An 18529-nucleotide genomic window follows, 5' to 3' on the forward strand; every position below is an offset into this window, starting at 1 on the left:
ATGGTTTTAGACTTTTTAATAGTCAGGAGATTAAGGACATATAAAAAAGTGTCAGTCATTCAGCAGTAAAAAGAAACATTGAATTCTTAGGCATTATGAGCAAAACATCACTAGTATCTATTATTAGCAAGTGTATGTCAGGTCATTATCATTTGAATAATGAAACATTACTTCTCTTGCATGAAATGGCACTTTCAGATACACATCTAATGCGATCACCTCAGTGACAAGCGTTCTGGACAAAATACAATCCTGTAAAATTCTTAAGTATAACTTAATCAAGATGTTGCTATATAGCACCTCTGCAAGATGCATACAGTATACAAAACACATTTTGACATAAGTTCTAATTTTCTCTATATAAGGAGAAACAAAAATTTAGTCCATCTTTCTCTTTTTTCCTTTAACAGGAGTTTTGGAGGTATGTTCATTTTCAGCATTTGGTTCCCAGAGTGCATTTCTTACAAATCTAGAAGCAGCTCCTTTATCGAGTTTGGATGCCTTTTTCTTGTCTGCTATTTCTTTGACCCTGTTCATGTATGTTCTTATTCTTTCCTGGGGGGGAAAAGAGAGTATATTTCACACCATTCTCCCAAGATTGCTGCTAAAATAAAATCAATGAGTAGAAGCCCTCCACACTGTACATTTCTATAACTATAATACCTAGAAAAATAGCATCATTTAAATATATATACACCAGGCTCTTTGCAAACTGGAGGCTTCCCCTTTAGCAGATTTTCCATCACAGGTACCAACCATACTAATATTTGCATGACATTGCATGATATCCACCGTCATAGGAACATGAAGTCCTACAGAGATGAAGACTCCGCATCTAATTTACAGTGAGACAAGAATTTTCTTGCAAGCAAAGTTAGAAAACAAAATACTGAACTCAATTTGGAGTTTGGCCTACATAAAGATGGCAAAATAATATTTAGATATTTGACATATTTATAGATAAATTATACAGACTACTGTCTACAAAAAAAAAAGAGAAAAAAAAGGAAAAAAAAAAGAGAAAAAAAAAGAAAATTCAGCATGTCCAAGCAAAGCCAAAAAGCATCTTACACAAAATCAAGGATGTTACAAGTATTACACATATGATTACAGAGAAGTCATGAGGTTAAAATCCTGAAGTGGTCAAGGGGGCTTATCAATGAACCTATTTAAGAGAGTCTGATGAATTTCCAGCTGTACCAGAAGTTCCTTTTATGGCCATAAATAACAAAAAAAAGCCTGTTTCTACTGCCATTCCATAAAGCAAGGGCATACTTTCTTGCCATCTTAGCCTATCATAGTCATTTGGTGTCTAGAGATTTTTTTTGAACAAAGCATGGCTTGGATTCAGCTGCACCTAAGTATACCCTCACTATGAGATATAAATGAGATATAACAATCTCATTTATGTGCCTACTCATTCTCATCTACTTCTGCAATCAATAAAGAAAATTACTTTAGGAGGGTAACTAAACCCTTCTAAGATAGGAATCACCCTCTGTTAAGTGCCTGCTTCTCTACACTGAGTAGTGAGGGTACTTACAGTAATTCTGTAAAATACATAAGTTTGGTTGATAGATTTCATGTCTACATATTTAGCCTAATATGGCCTTTACCTCTAGGGCCCTTAGGTGTTACTATAATTCAACAGTAACATATATATGCACATAGATATATAGTGCTGTACCTAATACCCAAATGTTAAATGTGGATTAACAGAACATTTATGGATACTGCTACTAAATAAATGTTGGTATTATGTAATCGACACATTTCTCACACAGCCATGGACAGCTTATGGAATCTGGAACAAAAGTTACAAGACCTACACTACAGGACTGATTTTCAATTCTTCAGTGACCATTATAAGAAACTGATGTGTCAAAAAGTTGGCCACTCTTTCCGTATCAAAAACATAGCTTTAATGAGGAGATCTTTACAGGGTCTGAAGTCATGATAGACTGTAATATTTCTTTGGTGACTGAGATGGCTAATGAGAACAGATGGCAAACCTACATGTATCAACATGGGAAAAAGGAGCTGACAAATGTCAATGTGACAAAAGAAATTAACTCTGATAGCTTCAATGTGAGTTTTATTAATGCAGTTTGAATCCCCATGTATTCCCTGTATGTACACATGGAGAACAATTCTAAAAAGAAAACAATCATGACAGAAAGTCTTTTTTTATTCCCTTTCCACATGAATAAGAAAATCACAATGCTCTTGGAAGGAAGGAGGGAATGTGTATTCATTCACCTTGATATTTGGAATAGAGACCTGGATAAGAATCTAGCCTACGATAATTTACCCATTCTTCAGAGTTAGAACGACTGGCAATTGTGAAGTAAAATACCAGCATAAAATATCCACAGCAGAAGAGATAAAATTTATTTTTTAGTATCGCTAAATTAACACAATATTCAGACACTATATAATATAGGAGGAACAAGAAACTGAAAGCTCATGAAATATTACCTGATCCATTTTTTAATATGATACAGTCTAGACTACTGAAAACCCCACAAAATTAAAAATAGAAGTATTCTTGTTATTCGGGCTAGCTTTCCACATTTTTCAATCCTATCTTCCGTTCTGCTGGTTGTATAAGGATTACATTTAAGCTAAGTATTTTACAATTGCCCAGATTTAATATTTTCATTTATACAGGAATTAAAATGAGTAGCTACAAGTTTTGATTTCTATTTTTTCTTCAGGCTAAATGATTTGATTTTTTAAGTCAGCAGAATTTTCAAGATAGGTGGACTTCTATACTGTAGTCATGCATCTAAATGGAATATAAAGACAAACCTAAAAGATTTATTATAGGTTGTAAATATATCACTAATGCAGAATTACTGGACAATACACATACAACTGGTGCCAAAAAAGCTTTTAGCTTTGTTGCTGAACTGGATTCTTTACTGCTGAGAAAATGAATTAATGGAGGACTTGGAAGGGGGGAGGGGGACTCTTTCCCGTCTTCGCTACTAAATCAACCACACTATACTTTTAGAGTCATACAAAAGTAAGAAAAGGCAGCCTTAGAGATTAACATGATTCCAAGTATTTAGAAGAAAAAAATTCCATACTGGAAGTTATAAATTATTATCAGACATGTAACATTTTTCCATTTAACAGATACAAGTGAAAAGCTGCTCTGTTCAGAATCCAATTCTCAAACAAAGGTGGAGAAAAGAAAAGATAAGATGACACCATTCATCATCTTGTTCTTTTCTAATTTCAGCAGACTCTACAAGTTTGCTTTAAACAGTATTGTTTGGAACTAAAAATATTACTTACTTAATTTAGAGAGCCCAGCAGGGCATATGAACAGTTATATAACACCATGTAGCATATGTGTGCTATTATGGCAACATATCGATTTTAAACATAGATATAAACTTTTTTTTTTTACTTCTGTATGAGTTAACTGTTCTGGGCAAGTAAGATACTGCAGTACATGCAGTGCAAGAATCTTACCAGTTCTTGTTTCACTGGATGTTCCTTTGGATTGATTCCCTGAGTAGCCAAGTATACTACAAGAAAAAAAACATTTATTTTTTTTTTTAAACTGAAGGCTGTGATGACTGAGGACCCAGTCAATCAGTCACATAGGAAAACTGTAGTTTCTACATAAAACCATTAATAATAATTGGAGTTAACTGTATTGTTAAGTATCTGACAAACTATTATCATCAAATATTGCAGCTTAAAAAAAATCACCCAAAACTAACATGGTTAAACTTTCTGTCCTGAAAAGGACAGAAAAGGTTGTCACAAAAGAACAGAAAGAAACATCCTCATGCACATATAAAGTCAGCTTTTGTAAATATCAGTTTGGAGTTTCAACATCATTTATCCTACGGATGGCAATAATTTGGGTCCTCAGGTTAATTAGAAGTTTCTAATTATTTGGCTATGAAATATGCTTATTTAATGTTTGCAACTGTCTAGAAGGTGTTCAAATGGCAATCATGAATACTACCTTTTCCTCCTACCACATACTTACCCCAGAACATTGAATTTAACGTGTACACCGAAACCAAATCCAGCTTGGCTTGCTCAAGAGGCTCTAACTAGAATGAAAAAAACCACCAGATTTGCACATTTTAAAGCAAGATCTGCACAGATTTTAGTAAAATGCACATTTTATAATTGTGAATGTATTCATTAAAAAATACACACTGACTGAGCACATTTTTGCACTGCAAGTTCACTGAGACCATGTCTATGCCTATTTCCATGCCAGCACAGAACCATTCTCCCCTCCGCAAGGATTCATGTCATTTTCCAAGTCTGATGTTAAATGCCACTGGCCCATACAGCCAAAAGCACAAAAATCTCTTGACACGTAGCTCTTAGACTACTGTTCCCATAGTCAGAAATAAGTCCCTATTTTTCCACAGAAACTTAATTCAAAATAGTTGTTGCTATCAATGGAAGAAAAAAAAAATATGATTACAGAAGCTCAAATGTGAATATAATATGCTACAGACAATCAATGAACATTAACACTACACGTGGTAGACTGTGTTCAACGCATGCTGGAATACTTAGGGCTGTAAAGCAAAGGAAGAATAAAGGAAATGAGGGTTTTTTTCCTCCACTGTCAAAGTCAATTTATTATTTGAGTCCTATAGGATTTCCAGAAACTCTGATAACATCATTGTACAGCTCACTAGTTCTAACATGGATACTGTCAAAAGATTGGTGTTGTCAAGACTGTTTTCTTCATAATTTATTTGTGTTAGAAATCCTCAGAGGATAAAGAAGTTCCCTCATGTGCTGGCTTTTTCTTGCCCTGAAGAAAGAAATTACATGTTAGGCTTTAAATGTTAAAAGATAAGAGGCTTGTATGAAGTCTTCAGGCAGTACCTTGCTCTGTCTTGATGCCCTGAAAAAACCCACCATTTTATAGACTTGTGCTTACAACATAGCTAGAGGAGACAGCTCAGTTTTTCAAGCACTAGGTTCTACAAGTCTAGACTTCTAGAATCAGATCAATTCTTACTGCTGTCAATTCACCTTCACATCCTTCTGGGTATACCAAGTTCCATTAAGTTTGTTATGAAAAAGGTCTCAGACAAAAACGTGAATGACCTCTCTGTTACAAAAGAGCAGTCAGTGTGCACTTTGAGGAAGGTCAGAAACAAGCTATAATGTCCTCTACCTAAACGACTCACTGGTAGTATCATCACTTTTCAGCTTGGAAGAGCATATATTTCACTGTTTTGTTTGCAAGGCCATCTGGATATCTCAGAAATTAAGAACTTCAAATATTAGGTATCAGGGGTAGGAAGTGTCATATTTGTTATTTCACTGTGCAGTGGCTAGCCTAACAGACCCTTTTATTTCAGTTCAGGTTCCCAGGTATTCTTCTATTAATAACAAAAAGTTTGTCAAAAGGAAGATTATTTACCTTTTGGAGAAGGTCACTCCTGGAAACTGACATCATTGTCTTCAGCATCTCATCTACAGAACCAAGAGATTTTTCAAATGCTGCAAGATAATCGTGAATTTCAGTGGGATATTCTTCTGCATTAACACCTTCTGACATTTCCATCTGCAAAGAGGAAACAAAATTAATAATCCTTTTCATTAAGTCCCTACAGAGTCACAAAACTATTTTACAATATGAGGCATTAGCATTCATTCATGAAACATTAGGAGAAATGCCTACTTCTGAAGAGTTCTAGCAGGTAATGTCAATAGCGACACAGTTAAAGGCCCTATAATTTCAGGGATATCTCCTAACTGCTGTGCAAAATGGCATGAAGGAGCGTTACAGATGACATGACTGTAGTACCTATTCTTTAACAGTCCCAAACCAGTATTTAGCTTTTATGGTCTGTGATAGAAAGTAATTATTTGCTTGTTTAAAAGAAGTGCTCTATAAATCACAGTATATAAAGAGCTACACCAAGCAAGAGGCAGGACACTAAAAAAAAAAAAAAAAAAGACCACACCCACAAAAAACCAAACAAGCATGGTGATATGGCTTCAGCCTGTCTTAGGAACAGACATTACTTCAGCTTTAAAGTGGTTATGCAGCACCAGTTATGTCAGGGTCAGTTACATCTTCCAATGCTAAATTTAGGAGCTGGTCCAAGAAATTCTTCTTGTGAACCCTGTATCCAGTTTTCTGAATTCTCTATGGGGTATTATAATCTGCAATATAACTCTACCCGTAACAAAGCTGAGCTGATGTGCGGATTTCAGAATACTCTGGAAATCTTGTAGACGCATCTATATGCGTAGCAACCGTGAGATAAGAAAAGATGTGAAAAATCCCAAAGCACTCCTTTTTTGATCCCAGCATTCATGGTAACATGGCATGGCTACTGCCAAGCCATCTGGCTGCTGGCTTACAATCGGTATCTTTAAATTCTTCTCAACTCATAAATCACGTTCTCTTGGGGAGTTAATGTTACTTAAAGCTATGTTATTTTCTACAACTTCTACCGATTGAGCAACAATTTTTTGATCATTATAAGGAAAGAAGAGGAAGAAATAAATCATTTTCCTGCCCCTTTGGTGAGCTTCATCAAGAACAGTGGGAGCACCTGGATCACTGCAGTCCTTCCTACTTGGAAGCAGTGTGATAATCCCACTACCCAGCTGCTGAGTACAGAGGGTGGGAACGTAAATTGGAGAAACTGTGCTTTGAAAATTTCAACTATGAACGTTAAACCACACAGTGCAAACAGCAAGGAAACAGCAAACAGCTGTCACATCACTGGAGTTTGTTTTAGATAAAGATTTGATCTTTCCCTTTTCCTTCCAAGAGCATGGTATGTGTGAGCAAGGTTTCTTTTTCTTTATATTGTCTCCTGGAAGTCAAACATGAGGAAGACTGGAGTTAAAACAGTGTGGAGCTATTCAAGCTTGTCTGCAACTCCAGTTTTTAACCACACCAGCGTGATTCTAGAAATATGATCCGCCAGTTAACAAGCCCAGTTTCACTGATGTGGTTCACATAGTTTAGAATTATAATCCTACTCAGCTGCATGACTTTTCATCCTGGTCAGAGCTGTTTTTCAGATTGAGTACAGAATTGCAATGCTAACCATGATATGTTGAAGGTCCCCTCCCTACCCCAGCATGTAACTCACATGTGTAAATACTGTTTCAGTCAGCTAGAGCAGACCCAAGCAAGAAAGCTGAGCTGGACCTACAAGATGCTGCCCACAGAAAGGCAAAACACTAATACAATTATTCCTGCCATTTACAGTAGTATTGTTTGTGTTTTGTTCTGTGCTGGCTACCTGCATTATAATAACCCTTGTTAGGTTGATTAAAAGAATCCAGAAACAATGTTTGTTAACTTTGTCATATAATACAGCACAAAAAATACTCAAAGCTCCAGAAGAAACTAGATTTTCCCAGCTGTTAATACAGTTAAGCCTGGTTAGGAGGTGCCTGTCATTACACATTTATTTACACATACAGGGAGAGAGGTGTAATCCAATCCAACCATTATCTACAGAGCTAACCATCACTGCAATACTTAATCTACTATGGTCTTAATTTGATGGACATGCATGAACATAGTGATAAATTCCAACTTTTCTCTCTCCCTTTATCAGTACATCCAGCACCAGCAACTGCAGGGGAAAAAAAAAAACGCCACCACCAAACTCCTGTAACAGGATGTGTTATCAATCAAAACTAACTTGAGCTATTTTACCGCAGTTGCAAGGATAAACAGTCACTACAGCATATATGATATTCTTTCCAATATCCCAAGCTAGACCTAAAGAGTGAGACAGAGGAAGAATAGGAAGATTGAAGGAAAGGTAACAGATATGGTCCAAAATATATTTTTCTCCAATTGCTGTCTCATGAGCCAGAAAGAATAAAGTTTGCCCTCGTATCATGAAGTATTTATTTGACACTGTCAATTAGCAATGAAAGGGGAAAAAAAATGCATCTGCCGTCAATGGAACAAGGCTGCACATTAGCCCATGTACAGTACCCTTCATTGATAAATCAGCTTCTTCTGCCCAGGGTGGGGAAAGAATTTGTTGAACTTGTGTTTTCTGTTAATTTCAACAGGAACTAGCAAGTTCCTACTCCTTCTGCATAGGGACCTCTCTTCATTGGACTCTTGTTGCAGCATTACTAATCCCTAAGCAGGATATGTTACAGTGTTGGCACATGCCAACAGAACGGCAGCAGTCAACAGCCTAAAATAGTTTTGATAACATTAAATCAACAAGAACAAACTTACACTACATTAGAAAACACGTACACCCGGAAACTCCACAAAATTGTTTCTGCCAAAATCAACACACAGACTGCACGGTCACACCTGCAGAATGACAAAGCCAAGGATGGAAGAAACTAAGAATACATCAGTGACACTCTAAACATACCTAAAGGTTATACTGCCCTCAATAGTTATGTTTCAGTTATTAAACTACAAGCAAGATTTTCCTTGAGTTTTACAAGTGTTTCTCTATGCATTTTGAACAAGTAGAAATTTAATTTGGATCCTGAAGTTGATGTTTACTACACAGGTTTTCTCTGTTGGATTTGCTGACTTTCAACCAAATTTTATTTGGCACAGAGATTCCGCTTAAAAAAAAAATTACGGACAGTACAAGCATTCATAAGAGAAGTTATGAAAATACTTGCTGGGTAAGCACGGAAATAATGGGGAAGTCTAAGAGAAATAAGAATAAGGCAGCATTTTCATTATCAAGCAATAATACCTATGATGCAGAACACATAAGTGTGGTTGCGTGCATGATAATAAGACTTTATAAGATCTTTGAGAATGCAAAGGAAAGTTCACAACCCATAAACATAAAATAGAAGAGAAATGGCCTACTTTGACTAAGGACACTGAGGCAAACAAATAGTGATGAAAAATGCGGTATGACTTCATAACATCAATTTACCAGAAGCAACTTTCGCTTTTAACCCTGAGCTCAAAAACTGCCTTGTAGTTTTTGGGAAAACAGCATAAAAGAAAAATATATTTGAGGAAGAAAAGGACTTTAAATCCCAAAAGTAAACCATTTTCATGAGAAAACTTATTCATTGCATTTAAGTGTGATCAAAAATTGTGTTACCAAATGAGTTTCCACAGGTGGGAAATTTCTGAATATTCTGAAATTTCTGAATAAATTATCATTTATCCAGAAGCATGACTACATTTATAAGCTTCTACTTAAAAAACAAGGAACACCTCTCTCCAGTCAACGCAGTATAAATCAGAGCAAGTAATACACTCAACCTGCAAAAGGGAAAGGAGGAAAATATCAGACATTAGGAACCACAGAAAAGACACAAATATGAAAAGGAGAAAGCAAGAGAAAATACGTCATCTTCTGCAGACTCTATAAAAAAAAGACTAAATGGCTGTCAATCAAAAGCAGCTTTCCATAGTGCTAATATGACTATTGATCTAAGATTCAACTGAGTTAAATGCTGTATTAAGGAAGTTTAAATAAAAACAAACAAAACACAGATGATTGTGCACAACAGAACTAGCAAAATCATCCATCTTCACATTTATCTTTCAGGAGAATGAAGAACACTGCAGACACCTTTCAAGAAAAGCACACCCATGACTGGCATACAAAGGTAGGAAAACGAAAAGGGGAAACCAGACAATTTGCAGGTAGCTTTTATGAATAATCTTTGAATATATCTGGTGTTTTAACCCAAGGCTTAGAAAGTAATTGCCAGCTGGCTTAAAAAACAAAACCAAACCTCCCTTCCTGCCCACCCCCACAGCAAAACTCTATCTGTCATACTAAAAGATATAAACTCTAATTAAGCCCTGGGTACCTCTATGAGAGATTTTGCTGAAAATGCATGTTGAATGTAATGGAAGCCACAAGCACATAGCAACGTGGCAATAGGAAACTCCAAACGCTCAGTGTTAGTGTCATGCATAAGGTTTTCAACTGGAATTAAAACTGCCAAATTGAGGAATAAAATGGTGCATTTGAAATATTTTGTAACGTGCAACAGAAGACTAATTTAGCATCCTTCATCCTGCTTAATATTCCAACTCCTTTCACACTTGGTGTTAATTCTTACCTATTTCTTAAGCACTAGAAGGCGCTGTCTTCATACTGAGCTCAGATCTTTTATTTTTTCAGATTATTCATCTAACAAAAATCAGGTTAGACTTTCTTCTGTTTCATGGATATTTGCAAATTACATAAAGAAAACCAAAACAAACTCAAAACCTTTTGGTCAGGGCATATAAAAACATTTCCAAATTCCAAACAAATGCATTAGCAACATCAGTATGACAAACCATCTCTCTCAGCTCCTAAAAACTGACACTGTCTTCCCTCTCATGAGTTCTGATTCACAACCCACAATGAATGTAGTTGATATGCAAGTGCAGCAGAGATGTCCCTTTTGTTCTAATACTGTAGTTCACTGCTGTGGCTGTAGTACAACAGAGCAACAAGGAACAAGCATCTTAAATTTAAAGCTACCAGAGATCGTGACTAAGTTCTTTGATCACAAACCTCTTTTGGGCAGAGAAATCCACTTTATTCCATGTTTGCAAAGCTCTAATAGGCTCTAATCTGTGACAGAACCTCCTCAGCATTATTGCTGCACAATAAATAATTAGTTGCCTGCTAGTCATCACTGTGTCCACAGATCTGTTTTACTACTAATGCCTTTCAATCCAGCTTGGGGCAGCTGGAGAGCACATCTCGTACAATTAGTCAGAACGCTCTCGCAACGCCAACTCACAATCTTGTTTGCAAGAAAGATTTCCATTGCAAAAGTAATTAAGCCTACCATGAAATACCAAGTATACACCAACAGGCTTATCTTGATCCTCTTAAAAATATCCCAACTCAAACCATGGTAGCTACCCAATGCACAATTTGCACTATATTACAAATGGGCAACAGCCAAGCAATCATTTTTAACTCTGCCTTCAAAGCTAAGCTAGTCAGCATCTCAGTGTGCACAGAAGAACCCTACAAAAGAGCTCACAGCCATCAGGCTCTTGCTGATACCACTGAGATAAAGTCTCTTCAGCCTCTAGAGGATTTTCAAGGTTTATTCTGATCTGATTAGAAAACAGGTATCTCATCTTGGCTTAAACAACCCATATTCACTGCAACCCCACCTATATCCACACAAACCAACTGATGTAAACCTTCAACTCAATCTGCGTGATTCTTAAAACATTTTTATTCTCTGTAATCAGCTGTCCTAGATTCCACATCTTTGATGACACAGTCGTTTCCTCTTCTGAACAAATACAATATACCCTGGCTCTTGCTCAGCTCCAACCTGTCAGTACACCCATCTTTAAGCACAATGGTAAACCCAGCTTTTTTTCAGGTATGTTCAGAACACTTCTTAGTGAGAGGTTTTCATAAAAGCTCTCACACTCAGATTATGCTACGAGAGCTCGGTTCAAGACTGGGGCTTTAAAGTGATGTTAAATTTGTACATCGAAACTGGTTTTTAAAACATATACTTTTGGTTGCACTGAATCTAGCAAGAACCTCTTGTGCAGCAAAATACTATCTCCTTGCATAAAACAGTTACACATCATCAGAGTGGATGAAACTCAGTATCTCTGTATTCCAGGGGGTTTTTGTTCATGACAACAATCAATACTGAATACTTCTGCCATACCAAATTTGCAGCAAACAAGAAATAACCTGCCTCCAGTCTATAGCCCCTGTATGCTCTAAACCATGGAGTTTACTACCTCTTCTGAAATTTGCTGCCACTCTCCACTGGTATCAGCACTGTGAATACCCAGAATTAAAGCCAAGGAGTTTTTTTAATCCTTTTAAACTGCTGATGTCCTTTGTTTCCCTTAGACACCAGTTCCACAATGTGTGAAAAAGTACTTCCTTTTATCAATTTCCTGTATTTGCACTTCATGCAGTACCTTTCTGTGCTGTTTTTCTGCTCTATTTTTGGCTGTTCATTATTGACTGTGCTAACAAGACTCTGTTCAACTATTAGAAGCATATTTACTCATTTTTTGGTTGAACATAGCACAGTAACTGTGGGGTGTTGTGTTCTAAGCATCAATCTTATTGATGCAGGAGAAAAAATGGGAAAATCTTTTCTACCTCTCCCCTAAATAGAATTTAAGAGCTGATAACGTGACAAAAAGGAGACCAACTACTATCAGCAAAGAAAAGGGATGTGCAAAACCACAGAAGTGAATAATAGGGAAAGGTTGTTTGGGTACATGGAGTTTTCACAGGGATTGAAACAAATGAAAAAAAACATTGTAGGATGGAGAACAGAGATGCACTCTGGCCTGGCACAGGAAGAAAGGGCATGGCAGTAACCACAGCCTGATACGGAAGGGAGAACAAAGAACCAGGAGAATAGAGGAAGCTGGGAAGAAGGAACCCAAGCAACTTCCCAGCACAGAAAAATGAAGCTTATACAGAACAGCATGCATGGGGAACTGCGTGAAGAGGTAACTAAATGTGGTGTGTGTCCTGAGACCCAGCAGAATACCTCATAGCAAGCATTCTTGAAGAATGGAGAAAAGCAAATAGTTACAGTGAACAAAGAGAGCTCAAAGGTAATAAAGTCTGCAACCTCAAAACTTTCATAGTCTGTTATCACATCCCCTTGGTTTCATCTCTAAAGTTAACAACATCAAGCTTCACTCTCATGATTACCCCTCAATTAGTCGCCTTTATTTCTTCTTTCTGTGCTACCTTACCCAGCACTGGTTCTGCAACATCTACCTGGAGATGTAGCAACGAGCACCATTCCAGCGCGCTGTTTAGTTATTTAAGGGAATTGATGTTTTTCTCAGTTCACCATTCCATATACATCCTACAATTTTCTACTGCTGCCATTAAAAACAAGCAAAACAATCTTTACTAAATGCTGGCAGTTCATATGAAAAGCAGACCAAACGTGCACAGATGAAGAATTGATTCTAAAAATCTTAAACCGCTTCAAAGAGAAATGTGGTTATCGGAAAGATTTGTGTGATTTCTGCACTGCATTTCTGATGGGAAGCCTAAGAATTCTAACAATCACTTCCAAGTTTCTCATGTTCTGGGGTACAGCCTTGTGTTAAGTGCTGTCTGATTTCTTTAGCAAGGGTCATACTGCTACAGCATTAGCAATATCCAAATATTTTAGATTGGAAGTGTTGTTTTATATTTTTAAAACCCAAGAAATGTGCCAGATACCTTTCAATTATAATCTATCTTACAGTCAAGTCTTTCCATTTTTGTCTCAAAAATGAGGCCTTTAATTAGCATAATCTGAAGTTTAATTTGCAAGTCAAAGTCCCTTCTAAGGTGCTAGCAGTAACTAAGCTTGCAGTCAGACCACTGTGGCAAAGCATAAGGAAGGGGACATCTTTGCGTTTGCAGCAATATGAGAACCATAATCAGATCTATTTTACTACAAAGTACTTGAGGTTAATAATTTTAAGTCTCACCTGTCCTTCCATCAAGGGAAAAAGCGTGCTGCAGAACTATTTTAACCATGGCCTGTACATGCAAACTGTATCTTCTCTTTGAAAACCATGCTCTTCTTACAACAATTACCAAGTTCTCAAGGGTCTTTCAGTTGCAACACTATTTTACTGACTTTTACCATCCTCAAGGCATAACTCCAGCTGAAAAGCCTACAGTCCATATTCCCTTTCTCATGGGTAACTAAACAAGTCATACGTTAAACTGTGTTTACGCTCACTGACAAAATCAGTACCACACACAACTCGACCCTCAGTTCTGGGAGGTTATGAAGGAGCGTCCACGCACTAGGGACAATGACAGCAGAACAACTTGGACCGTTTAACATTGACTTACAGCTCCCCTGGAAGCCTAGTTTATCTCTTAGGCCCCACACAGGTTCCATGATGGCACGCACACCAGGTGAAGCAGATACACCTGCAAACCGAGGCTTTCCCAACAGTTTATAACCAAAATCTGCTGTTCTAACACCTCTTTGTGAAAGATGAAGTGCCCTTGCGATCCTTTAGAGTCATGGTGTAACAGGATTTTAGCATCTGACCCGACTTTCCAAATGTGTTTGGTCACAGTATTTCCCAAAGGAACTGGATGTACCCTTGAAGACTCACACAGTACTGCTGCTTACAGCACGCTGCCATGGTTTAACACAAATCTTTGTCGCCAACCTCACCTCCGCATCTCTTCTCGGCAGACTGAAAACCTACAGGGTCGAGATAACCCACTTGGTAACAGCCATCCGAGGCCCTGACTCCCGGCAACACACCTCCCTCTTTTCAAACGCCTCTGAAAAATCCTAAAACCACACGAAGAGATCCGATTGCGTTTCTAACTCCTACCCCAACGGCAGACCTTCGTCACTCAGGCCCACCACCACCCCCGCCAGCTGGCTGTGCGAGGCCCCGAGCCGCACCACCCAGCGGCGCGGAAGGGGGGAAAGAGGGCAGGCCCATCTCGGGGAGGAGGGAAATGCCTATGCAGCCCCACGCGCGGGGTGAGAACAAGAGAGAGGCGGGAGGAGCCGCTCTTACCTCCAGGCAGGCGGCCTAACCCCACGCGCCGCGCGTGGGGCGGGGGAGAGCGACGAGGGGGTGGAGGTGGAGCCTCCTCCGGCGCGCAGCAATGACGTTAATGTCAGGGCCATTGCCACACGCGTGTTCGCCGTGGGGCGGCACGGGATAACTGGGGGGCTGCGTGCCGCGTCCCGACAGGTAACCGCTTCTTGTAGGCTCACGCGCCCTTCCCCGTACTGCGGACGTTCACCGCGTGTAGCCGGAATGCCGGTGACGTGCTAGTTACAGTGACGACAGCCGTTTCCGTCCGTAACAAAAAGAACGAGGCCGCGCATTTAGGGCAGAAAACTTGCTTTTCAGCAGCCACCTCGTTTAGGTGGAGCAAGTAAACAGCCGGCATGTCTCCGGCTGTTCCCAAACATTTCCAGTTGCTGCCTGGAAAAGGGAGGCGCAAACTGGTTTTAGAGACGGTCCCTTAATGCCTGAGATCCCATGTTTACATGGAGCATCCCAGGGGGAGGGCATCAGTTCCTGACAGGTTGCCCATCTGCACATCCTCGAATGAGGGTTGGTTTCTAACAACGTTTTTGGTTGTAATTTCCACTGTGTTTCTCCTCAAGATTTCAGCAAATAAATCTGGGTTCAAAATGGCAGTGGATTAATATTTCTCCACTGCAAGAGCTTGCTGACAGGAAGATTGTGCAAACGCATCTGTGGCTCCCAGAGATAAGGTCTGCATTTTACAGATTTACATTCTGATAAATCGTAAACCAGAAGTCAGTATCCACTTCAAAAGTATTGGCATTACTAGCCAGAGACCTCTTTTGTCTCCTTTCTGTTCACAATCTCATGTCTTATTGTAACTAAAGTCTGCAGCCTATACCCTCCAAGGCAGATTAAGATAGGATCACTGGAATCCTTCAGTGTGGTTGAAGAGGGCCTGTTCTCTGCTATAGGTTACACAGGAGTGTATGCGGCTGATTAAGTCACGGCTGGTTGCCTGAAGGGAATGTGCTGAGCTTGCTTACTCAGCGTCAGGGTTTCTAGAGGGAAACGGGTCCAGTCTGAAGAAGGACAGAGTCAAGGCTGGGGAAAGTGGAAGAGTGGATTCACAGGGGGAACAGGACTAGAAGTTTGGGATCTTATCTAGCTTCAGTACATTTCTCTCTGCCTTCAATGCAATTTAAAGTATTGCAAAACTGAGCTTCCTTTTAGTAAGTTGGTTTACATCTAAGTGCTATAATATGTCTATTCTAATTAAATCAGTATGAACTGCAAATGAGAGTCAGTCTCCCTACTCCCAGTTGAAAGCATATCTAAAGATCTTCAGATGGAGTAGTTACTTGTTTACATCTTGTCATCTCCTTTTCCTCCAGGACATTTAGAGGTTTAGGTTTTCAGTTTCAACCAAAAATGGCTGCAAAAGCAATACAAATGGGTTTTTTATAACAGAGTATTTATGAAAGCAGCAAACACAGTGATTCTTTAAGAGCCTTTCAGCTGTATGTGGGACACACATACGGATAGTGGAACCACTGGGGTAGGGAATGGTATCCCTACTGTCTGCTAATATTTTAGTGTAATAATACAATGTTTCATTGAATTTTTCATAACCATGTCTTACTTTAAAAAAACACAGTCTTAATTATTTTATCTTGTTCATTTTTACTTGTAGAACTACAGAATTATTCACTGTAGGTAAAATGGAATTTAGGAGAGATCTTTCTAAAAAAAATCAGAAATGCAACAGTCTGAAGGGTAGCAGAGAAATAGCAAGACCTGCACGCCTAAATAAAATAATATTTTGCACTTCCAGTGCACCAGATGTCTACAAGGACCTCAGAACACTTGACATATGTTTAGTTCATTCTTACCTCAGTATTCACATGCCACAGGTTGGGAAATACAGAGGGGGAGGTTGAGTGATAGGCTGATTTACCAAACATTAGGTAGGAAGTTTCTGCCAGAGTCTTATTTCCTAAACCAAATATTTTGTTTCAATTACAAGATCAAAGGAAAATGCAGCACACGCTGATCGATGTTCAGATTCAGCCAACTCTGTAAAAGATTGTAACCCCACATATAGCATTAATGCACTACAGGTTGGAGTCAAGAGTATTTCATGATCATACAGTGTGGCTCTCTGTCTCCTTCTAGTGGTTTACATTTGTTACAGATTTGCTACTGGCTCCAAACTACTATAGATTTATACTTTTGTTCAGCTAACTGGAATTCCTATACTGAGTGCCATAGGTCTTGGAATTATTTGAGGCAGTTCACTCAGAGGTTTACTAGGTATACAAGCATTCATTTTCTGCTTAAAATGGCTCTGTTGCTTGTTCGATTTCAAGAGCAGAGAGCGAGGAGTGAAGGATTTACATTTATCCCAGCCAAAATCTGATTGACATACAGCTGCTACATAGAATCATAGAATGGTTTGGGTTGGAAGAGGCCTCAAAGGTCATCTAGTTCCAACGCCTCTGCCATGGGATTGTTCCAATTGTTGGAACAATTAAATTGTTTTATGCTGGTTCCACTCTGAAAATATATTATGATCTTATATATGAATTTCTATACAAAAATCTGTCCAAGAAAAGCTATACTGCCATCCAGTACTTAATGGAAGGCATTTCATTTGACAGGCCTATGAATTATTATTGATTTTTCTCTATCATTCCCAAAACAGCAGAAAACAATCCTGAATATTTTCTCCAAAGTAGTCAAAGTGACAGGCATCTTTAACATAATTACTCGTTTATGATGATGTATCTTGTTCATTGTACATACTATATATTGACTCCTGCAGAGTCAATGTACTTTGCAGAGCAGACATGGAGGCCAAATCTTGTAGTCTTGACCTCACTGGAAATACTATGCTTACAGCCTGGACCACACAAAGCACCACAGCCTGACATACAGACCAGGTGGCAACTCCAACTCCCTGAAACAATGCCACTGAAAAAGCTTTTGGAGATGCTCATATGGAAGACAAAATAAATAAAAAAATAGCCTAGATTCTTCTGCTGTGAATCTGGTGTGAATACAAAGAAGGATGCTAGAAGCTACTTGTAACACAAGGGTTAATAAATCATCGGCAGGATAAAAATACAGACACTAAAACCAGACCAAAACCAAAAGGTGGTTGTAATAGGCATCTATGGTCATCCTAAGGGAGAAAATAAAGCAATAGAATTGCTTTGTCTGGAAGTTCAGCTTCTTCTGACACTAAACACTCTTTGGCCTTTTAATGTGAGTCATAATGAGAGCAGCAGAGATACTTCATTAAATAATTCAACCTTTCTAAGTAGACATTTTTATCAGGTGCCCACCATAAGACCTTTCTAGCAATTACTGGAAAGTCGGTACATCCAAACACAGAGAACATTCCCTTTTATTCAGTCAGTCTCTGTCTTAAACCTCTAGACATTCAGCAGCCATGTTGAAAATGCTAAACCTATGCAGATTTAAATGAGATTAAGTCAGTGAGAATACAGCTACGCTACGTTAAAACTAAACTGACAAATTTTGTGTTACCTCTGGCCAGTCTGTAGCTTCGGTTTAAAACATGTTTGTCTAAACTTGTGCAACATCATAGAATATCCTGAGTTGGGAGGGACCCAAAAGGATCATTGAGTCCAACTCCTGGCTCCACACAGGACCAGCCGAATCAGAGCATATGACTGAGAGCGTTATGCAGACGCTTCTTGAACTCAGTCAAGCTCGGTGCTGTGACCACTTCCCTGGGGAGCCTGTTCCAGTGCCTGACCACCTTCGCAGTGAAGAACCTTTTCCTGATATCCAACCTAACCCTCCCCCATCACAGCTTCATTCCGTTCCCTCTGTCTGCACCTGGGTAACCTGAGCAACCTGAGCTGCAGACCATTTCACAACAGTTCCTGGTTCAGCATTTTTAAAGTCAAGTTATGGCCAAAGTCATTAAAAAGCAGAGTATGAGATAGCGTGTTTTAAAATCCCAGGTCAGAGCAAGCAGACCAGTTTGGGAGATGTTAGTATGCATAGTTCGCTTCTGTCTGAAGGGCATTGGGCATTTCT

At 38.8% G+C, this 18529-nt stretch overlaps 1 protein-coding gene and 1 long non-coding RNA gene across 3 annotated transcripts in view; one reads left to right on the top strand and one right to left on the bottom strand.

The window, feature by feature from the left end:
* C1D (C1D nuclear receptor corepressor) lies at positions 1-14620 on the bottom strand. 2 transcript variants are annotated; one of them, XM_054819677.1, is made up of 6 exons: positions 14495-14546; positions 8234-8314; positions 5423-5566; positions 4013-4079; positions 3484-3539; positions 1-555 (listed from the first exon to the last, which is right to left on the bottom strand). In XM_054819677.1, the coding sequence occupies exons 3-6, from the start codon at positions 5564-5566 to the stop codon at positions 379-381; spliced, it is 444 nt and encodes a 147-aa protein (XP_054675652.1). In that variant the 5' UTR covers positions 8234-8314; positions 14495-14546; the 3' UTR covers positions 1-378. The 2 variants fall into 2 exon arrangements, with proteins under 2 accessions (XP_054675652.1, XP_054675653.1); XM_054819678.1 differs by lacking the exon at positions 8234-8314 and having other exon boundaries at positions 14495-14620.
* LOC129204189 (uncharacterized) overlaps positions 14574-18529 on the top strand; it is a 15996-nt gene continuing 12040 nt past the window's right edge. The window contains exon 1 of the long non-coding RNA XR_008576296.1: positions 14574-14674. This is a non-coding gene — a long non-coding RNA (uncharacterized LOC129204189). The remainder of the gene's footprint in view (positions 14675-18529) is intronic.

This window comes from Grus americana, chromosome 3 (genome assembly GCF_028858705.1).
Source record: "Grus americana isolate bGruAme1 chromosome 3, bGruAme1.mat, whole genome shotgun sequence".
NCBI lineage: Eukaryota > Metazoa > Chordata > Aves > Gruiformes > Gruidae > Grus > Grus americana.